At 30.2% G+C, this 8,534-nt stretch overlaps 1 protein-coding gene and 1 long non-coding RNA gene across 2 annotated transcripts; one reads left to right on the top strand and one right to left on the bottom strand.

Annotated features, from left to right (window-relative positions):
* Positions 1-52: 52 nt before the first annotated feature.
* On the top strand, positions 53-1,514 carry LOC111041913. Its single transcript, XR_002605378.1, has 2 exons — positions 53-167; positions 253-1,514. It is a non-coding gene; the product is annotated as an uncharacterized LOC111041913 (long non-coding RNA).
* Positions 1,388-5,433, bottom strand: LOC111041911 (major facilitator superfamily domain-containing protein 6-B-like). The gene is made up of 7 exons (XM_022326368.1): positions 5,078-5,433; positions 4,500-4,865; positions 3,887-4,074; positions 2,599-2,738; positions 2,413-2,534; positions 2,092-2,334; positions 1,388-1,999 (listed from the first exon to the last, which is right to left on the bottom strand). The coding sequence occupies exons 1-7, from the start codon at positions 5,142-5,144 to the stop codon at positions 1,821-1,823; spliced, it is 1,305 nt and encodes a 434-aa protein (XP_022182060.1). The 5' UTR covers positions 5,145-5,433; the 3' UTR covers positions 1,388-1,820.
* Between the last annotated feature and the right edge of the window lie 3,101 nt (positions 5,434-8,534).

Here is an 8,534-nt window from a genome sequence, read left to right as displayed (position 1 = left end):
CACGGCACTCGGCACGACAACGACGACGGCGCGCGGCGCTCGGGGCTCGGCACAACTCGGCATTCAGCGATGCCCTCCGGCACCGTCACCGAGCAGTGCCGTTTTAGTCGATAGTCGTGAACTCGTGACTCGCGATTCCGGTTAACTAAGCAGTTAAGTTATAAGTGGTACGCTTTTTACGATCACCGCAATGATTATAAATATTATGATGAACATATTAAAGTGATAATAATATTATCGTTTGTATTTCAGGCTTGCAAATAGATTAAATTGCGTCGGCACGTTCGGCGAACTCCGGCGGGACCTCCATTTATCTGATTTCCTCAGTGATGACTATAAATGATAGTACCTTTTTTTGTCCCGGTATCGCGAACTGCGTTAGCATTACTTCATCCCAAATTACTAAACTACTTACCGATTATCCTAATTGTTTTATAGTACATGCACTATGACGTATTATGTGCCTACCTTAAGCATATTTCATAAATTACTATAATAATACACCTAGTGCCTACCGGGTAACCGTTCAGCGTTTTGCTGTCAGACATTTTGTAAGGACTCATAAGTCCTCGAGCAGACCAACAAAATTTAATGCACATAGAAATATTTTAATAGAATTTTATTTAATTATAGGGTAGCACAGATTATTATGTAACGAAATTTATGTCTTCGCATATTATGCATTTTAGAAACTTATACCTGTGTTTCGAACATCGTGTCAGCGATGGGATAAAATTTTTTTTTTAAACCGAGTTCACAGCTATGTTGTTCCTCGTGCAGTTGTGTCCAAAAGTTAAGCTCAACTATGGACATTTCCTGGTAGACCATGGTGAGTGAATGATACCATTGATACCATGGCGACAGCGGTCAATCAGAATACGGTACATCCACACGACGCGACAGATGATGTAGTTTGTGTGTTAATTGTGTTTCAAAATACAAATGTATGATACGTAAAATTAATTATTATGATATTTATTCGTATTAAGTATTCAATATTCATGTTTTTAAAAAATTTATTTTTAGTTATATTTCATCACATTTAGTTTCTTTAAATTTGTATCAAACATATTATTCATATCATTAATTTATACATAGTTTATGCTATCAAAATACCATTGAATTAACAAATCATAATTTATAAATAAAATAAAATGATAAATAAATAATTTATTTAAACTTGAATCGTAAATTGCCTACACGAAACGCCGTCTGAAACATTGTGCATAATATTATTATGTTGGCCGTGGACCAATATTAAAGCTAGCTATAGGATCTTTTATAACACTATTTAAATGACATATTTTTTTATTTAAAACATTCGATAGGTTTATTTATACAGATTCGTAATTTATAAATAATTATTAATTATAATTTATAATTTCCTTTACAATTACTTAAATGTATTAAGAGGTGTGTTGTCTTCGCATTTCCGTCTTACTAACTTATAACATGGCCAATTGCACGTTTAGCGAATAATCCATTTTACTTGAATATTTTAATATTGTGAAAAATCAAGTGAGTCGATCTATTAACAAACTTAAAAGTAAGAAGATTAGCCATAATTTTTTTGTACTTATTTAATTGCTCACAACTTGCTTGAAAATTCAAATACCAAAAAAAAATCTTCATGAAGCTCTAAATAATATACATTTTATCTATAAATAATATATTTATCTATAAGTAAATTTTTCCTAATATTACATATAACAGAGTAAAATAGATCATTCTAAACGTAAAATTTGCTATATTTTGTGTTAGTATATAACAGAGTCAAAGTGAGGATACATGTGCGTATGACGTCCTCTTGTAGTTTCACTTTAGGATGCGGTATTGACGTCACCATTTTCTTGGGATTTTGTAGTTCTAGCCATAATCTTGATCGTAATAGTCTGTGCACAACAAACAACTAATGCCAATATGCTCATAACGAGATAAGTCTCGCTGCTTCCTATTTCGTTGAAGAGGTAACCCGTTATAAGACTTCCAAGACCCACTCCTAAACAAAGATTATACATTAAGTTACAATTAGTTTTATAGCAGCATAGCTAGTACATTTAAATGTTCTAAATTATTTCTTTAAATACTCACCTATTCCTTGGAAGACCGTACTAAACAACCCCTGAACAGTACTTTTGAGTCCTTCTGGTGCTAAAATGCTTGCATAAGCTGTCATAGCCGAATATGGTAATGCATAACCTAGACCACTCAACAACTCTACAGGCAACACCCACACTGGATCTTCAATAATATAATATAGGAAAAATCTAAATGATAGAGTAGCAAGACCAATTATTATCGATTTCAGGTGACCTACTTTATTAATGATTTTACCTGTAATATTTAGTATAAATATTAAATCAAATTATTGTCGATGAATAAATAACATTGTGTTGTGAATGAGTAACTCACCAGATAAAAAGAAAAATGGCGCTTCACCTCCAAAACATTTTATAGCAAACAGTGTTCCTTCAATTGTTTTTATCGAAGGATATTTTTCCGGGTGATACCTAGTGACCAGTTCTTCCATATGCCTTCATAAAGTGTTTTTAAATATCTTTTAATATGTGCAAGATACAAACAAATAAAGTTACTTACCATAACAAATATAGAGAAATACTTCCATAAAAAATTCCAAAAAAAACTACCCAAATAAGGAAACTTACTACTCTAATATCATTAAGCACTTTTTTGAGATCTTTGAAAATATGTTTTGATACGACATCACTTTGACAATCCTTTAAAATATAAATCATTATTAGTATTAATAGATTAGATTAGGTTTAATATTCAATTGCATAATATTTATATTTATGATTGATGGGTTAAGGCTTATATAACACATTTATACATGGGTAGGTGATGCAAAAATTACTAACCTAACATATGGGGGTGGAGGTTAAGTAAAAAGTGAAAAATTCCCAACACTCCTAATATTCTAAATACAAATTGCAAAAAACGGGTTATACTCAGGTAGATAACACCAGTTTTCGACAAAATCGATTAATTATTTTGTCGTTTAGTTGAGAAAAGCATAACCGTAGGTATTTGAAACGTGCACTATATACAATGTAATTTTCTAGAAAAGATATAATTGTTCAAATTTGTTGTTCTTACACTAATTTAAAGTTATTTGTACAATTATACTACGAACCTATTCACATAACATCGCACTGTTCTACAATATTTCGGTATTAACATACATTAATAATAATAATATATGAGATATTCTTGGTGAATATAAATTCAACCAACAGTGCCTAATATATGTATTAATAGTACTATTATAGAAAAAAATAAATTACTAATAGTAATATAATTATATAAATGTAAATTGTAATATAAAATATCTTTAGAGATAGAGACGTCAGTACACCGTCTCCGTTCCTCGTCCTTTATCATAAAATGGTTTATCATTGAGTTAAATATGGATACACCCATTCTTGTGACTTGCACATCGATGATACCGTACAATTAAACTCAACTAAACAGAGTATACGAATGAAATTAAATATATTAAATGTATAATAATATTGCAGCCAATTCCTATCGAATAATTTATATTTAATTATTAATATATTGATTCTTGTAGTATTAGTATTCTTAGTATTTTCCATATTATAAAAATGTCACAATATAGCATTGTTATTATTATTTGGAAGGTGAATTTAATCCAATAACAACCTTAAAAAATGTATTAAAATCCTAAAAATGCTTTAATTGAAAAGTAAAAACTATGTTTTAAATTATATTAATATTAGTGTACAACATTTTTAGACAATATATTGTTTGAAGGAAGTATATGATTTAGATTACGATAAAAATATTGTATACAACTTGTTCTAATACAGAGTGATACCTAATAGTTAAAATTAAATATATTTACTTCTATTTTAAAAGCAACCAGGAAGTCTGCCAACAAGAAAACTATAGACACGATGATTCCGGGAGTGTAGTTTTTTATCTGACTTCCACCACTGTACCAGTCGATCAACCAACCCGTCATTATGGAAACCGAACCCCAACCGATACAGCCCCACAATCGTTGTTCTCCAAACTTGTGCGTGTCTTTACCTATACAGATCATGCCAAACTCAAAACATAATAATGAATAACGTCATAACGATATAACTCTTAAAAATATAATAATATTATATTAAACACTTTGTTTAACTAGAGAACACGCCGATTCTGGGATACCTCATGCTTTCCTGACCGGTTCCACTATCTGGCAGGGTGTTGTGTGGGGAAAACCCCTATTTTTGTCGGGCCGTGGCGTGCTCTCTCGCTGGACTAGGCATATAAATATTAATATATTATAATATTTTTAATTTCGATTGCCATTTAAAATCGTATTTACGGATTTAAGGATTCAACCTGTTCATGTATATACGAGATACCAATGTCATTCTCCGTTATAATATTATTCTCTTGAGTCTTCATCAATGATCAACATTCGTTCAATACTATAAAAAAGATATGTTATTTTTCAAACCTACCCAAGCTTTGCAAGCACATGGTTTCCGATAAAGTGTTGACGATGCTGATCGTGACGTATCTGGTAGCTAAGAAGATGCAAAACAACCAGAACTGGTAAGTGGCAAGCGCGGTCTCATCCCGCCCGTCATTGACATCCTTTGGTGGGTCGGGCATAACCTCGTAGGAAGCAGTTATCAGAGTAACCACAAGAATAACGCACAGGAACATGATCTTTTGGCATCGGAAGTGATCGGCCATGGCACCGAAAATGGGACGGGCAAACACTGCAGCGAGGGGCATCACTGAGAAGACGGCACCCACCAGCTTTGCAGAGTAGCCCCGTTGTTTGGCTATGGTGGTCAGGTACGGTGTCATCGGCGACGTGCCTGCAGCGGTCCACACGAGAGCATGACATAAGGAGAAATATAGTTATGAAGAAGAAATTATCAAGAAAAAGTGACAATGTGAATATGTGATTAGTGATATGATAGTATATGTATAAATATATTATAATATTTAACATCTTGTACTCGGTCACGAGTTAGTCGTAGTCTGCTGGCTGAAGCAGGTAAAAATGAACAATCACGACGGGTCTTACCGCCACTCCAGAGGAAAAAATGCGACTTTAAGGGCAACAATTTTACGTTCACGTTGGGAAGACGCATTTTGGATCGTGCACACTTCTTAGTTCGATTTACTCGTGGCTATGAATGTATAATTTGTGTAATTATGTTATAATTATATTCCGTCGATAGAAATCGTGTGACCGGGTTTAAGGTTTAATGAACACTGCTGATATACATATTTCGTTCTACCACTTGAAAAATCGTTATCGTTTTCGCGTCAAGATAATATATTATTAACGGCATTTTTACTATTTTTAATGTTTTTAAATGAATTACTAACTTGCAGGTGAAGTGCATTTAAGTATATGGAATACCCAAATACATCGAATATATAATCTTTAATAATATTATTATTCATTAAATATTTATATACAAGAGATGTATCGTATATACTAATCGTTAAATGAATAATTAATGTAATGTATAAATAAAATACGATATAATATTGTTCAATAATATCCACTTGAGGACAACTGGATTATTTTACACTGCTTGAGTATAGAAGTGTGAATAGTATTCAGCTTTATTTTTTGTTTAAATAATGATCAGAGTATCAGACATCTATGAATAGACATGAACTCATTGTCATGATATAAGCAAATATATACGTATATCATTTTATTTGATTAGTAATTTATTCATTATCTTGAGAAGTTATATCTTACTCAGTATGGTATATGATAGTATACAACTATACAATAAGTAGTATAAGCTAGTATATAAGATTGACTTTAGCAAATAGGTGGACATCTGGGGAGCTTGGGGGGGGGGAGGTCTAAGGCCCCAAATATTTTATTAGCCCCCGAAAACGAACATCTCTTTTGTATGGGATCAAAGGATTGCCGCTCATATTAATATAAAAATCGTGAGTGTTGCAATAAAATGGCAGATGAAGTGAAATTCCTATACAGCTAGAGGGTATAAAAAAAAGTTCATTAGGGTCAAAAATTAATTTTATAATGGAAAAATAAAAATTTTCAATTGTAATTAATTAATTATTATTATACAAACATAAGACAAATTGATTATTATTTATTATCATTGAAACCTTAGGGTCCAAACAAACGATCGGATTTAGCCATCCAGTTTTTTCATATGTGGAGTTAGACTGTGCAGGTAAACAGACAGTGAAGTTTTTTCAGTTCACCCAGTTCACCGACTCCGGTATATTTACTACACTAAGAAGTACACAGCCACCGGCCAGAAAAATACGATTTTCTAATTCGACCCTTAGTGTCGAGTAAGCCACGCCTCTGAAGCTTTTTGGTCGCAACGGTTGCTGAGTTGATGAATCTGATTTACGCTACCATGCCTAAAGACGTTTTCACTTAAAAAATGTTAGCCCCCCCCTTGAAATTTGAAAGGATTTCCACCTATGCTGCTAAAGGGCTCAAGCACTTAACTTAAAATATAGAATAGTATGTATCCTGTTTTGACACGCTATTTAATAAAAAAAAAATTTTAGTATTTGTGTTATAGCATAGATCTTTAATTCACTCAACAATTTCATCTGAGTCACAAACAATAATATGCATTGTTATTTTATTATTGTTATAATATCCTAGACTAGTGTTGATCGAATTATCAATATTTATTTTGTATTTTGAGATTAGTTATAAATATATTGATTTTACAATAGTGTTTATTTATTTATTGTTCTTTTTGTGTCTGAAGACACTTTCTTTAAATTACGACTACACATTTTCACTTGATTAAAAACCCTTTATATTTTGATATAAAGTACTTCATAAGTTGTTATTATCGAAATTAAAAAATCAATTTAAACATAATTCTATTTTCTATGAATATTATTTATGAGTGTCCGAAGCTTAAAATTGTACAAAATTGTATATTCAAGTATCACTTGTAAAATAACGATTTTCCTATTTTGTTGTAATTCAAAAAAAGAATAATCGTAAACACAAAATTAGCATCTTCTATATATTGTATTCATTTTCAAAATATTTTAGTTTTTTTTCTGTAATATTGATAAAAGAATGTTTACTTGTTGAAAAAGTTTGAAAATTTAATACAAGGGTTTTCACAAATTCTCATATTAGCTATTTTACATATAAAAGATTTTTCTATAAGATAATAATAAAAATAATAATTCGAAGTTTTTGACTGAATTCACAAACATTTTCAAATCATTTTGTAGTTAAAAAAATTATGAAATGTTTTTCATAAATTGTCAACACAACCCTCACATAAGTTAAGGTATTTAATGAATGTTGTATTTGTCTTGATAATTTATTTCTCAATCTCTATGTGAAATGAAATAGACGCTATAAAAATTATTGTCATTAGAATTATAATATCAAATAAATACTATAAATAATATAGATTACTTATATAAAACTATACTAATAATGACACAAGACAATTTAATGATTCGCTGCCAATTATTATTTCAATTATAGTTAAAAAATAATCAAATGTGTCAAAAAAAAATAATATATCGTTTTACAATGTTTAAGTTCAAATAATAATAATTAATGATAATTAAATGGCTTATAAAATGTAAGATAAGTTAATTTAATCACATGTAAGTAATTATACGTAATCCAAGAAAAATAGGCAAAATGTAACTACAATAAATTTACAAAAGTAGTAACATGAGATTTTATGTAGTTATTAAATTTGTAATATTTTTGTTTAAAATGTCCTTTTTAGCCTATACTGAATATCAAAATATTCCTATCTTATAGTTTTTCAAATTAGTACCTACTCGAAAATCCATAAATCATATTGTTTTCTCGCCTGTGTGTTTTTAACATAACATTTAGCATAAATTGCTTGTTAAAATCGTCGTCTAACGATATGCATATTAATATATAATTATAATTTATAAGTATATAATCGTATTATAGTCTGTAGCAGTCTTGTGAAGACGTTTATATAGCAGAAAATGAATTTCTAATACTTGTAACCATTATTTTAGACCGATAATATTATTTTCCCATTATAACGTACGTAATAGCTGCTGAGCTGTGTAAACAATATTTTAGACTTGTTGTGTAACATAAATCTAATACAATGTCAATCACTTGTAATAAATAATAATTATCTATGTTTACAAATGATTTAGTTTGTGAGGACCTTTATGCGGTCTCTGTTTGCACAGTGAGAAATTTAGAAAAGCCACCTTCATCCGTATCACGCTGTTGCTATTATAATATTCAATACAATGCTCAGTTTACTGATAGCACAGTACAATATTCGTAGATATAACTTAAACCTTGTGCTTTTGTGTGTTTTTTATAATTATATTAAAATACGAAAAGTAATTTCTAGTTTCGAGTTGTTCGACTTTTTTTACATCATACACGACCAGTTCTTAATTTATTATCAAATAAACACTATTTAATAGGCAATAATAGCTCAATGCATATCTGATAAAATAGTCATTAGGTATAATAGTATTAATAT

Source organism: Myzus persicae, unplaced genomic scaffold, assembly GCF_001856785.1.
Source record: "Myzus persicae strain clone G006 unplaced genomic scaffold, MPER_G0061.0, whole genome shotgun sequence".
In the NCBI taxonomy this organism is placed as follows: domain Eukaryota; kingdom Metazoa; phylum Arthropoda; class Insecta; order Hemiptera; family Aphididae; genus Myzus; species Myzus persicae.
Note: the sequence above shows the minus strand (reverse complement) of the source record. Positions and strands in the feature narration are given on the sequence as shown.

What these genes read in the sequence shown, in the direction of transcription:
- LOC111041911 (XM_022326368.1), bottom strand. Translation starts at nt 5,144, where the DNA reads ATGCGTCTTCCCAACGTGAACGTAAAATTGTTGCCCTTAAAGTCGCAT. An exon ending in CATGTGCTTGCAAAGCTTGG is followed by an intron (nt 4,075 to 4,499) that starts GTAGGTTTGAAA and finishes TGATCTGTATAG; the next exon opens with GTAAAGACACGCACAAGTTT. An exon ending in ATTTCTCTATATTTGTTATG is followed by an intron (nt 2,535 to 2,598) that starts GTAAGTAACTTT and finishes CACTTTATGAAG; the next exon opens with GCATATGGAAGAACTGGTCA.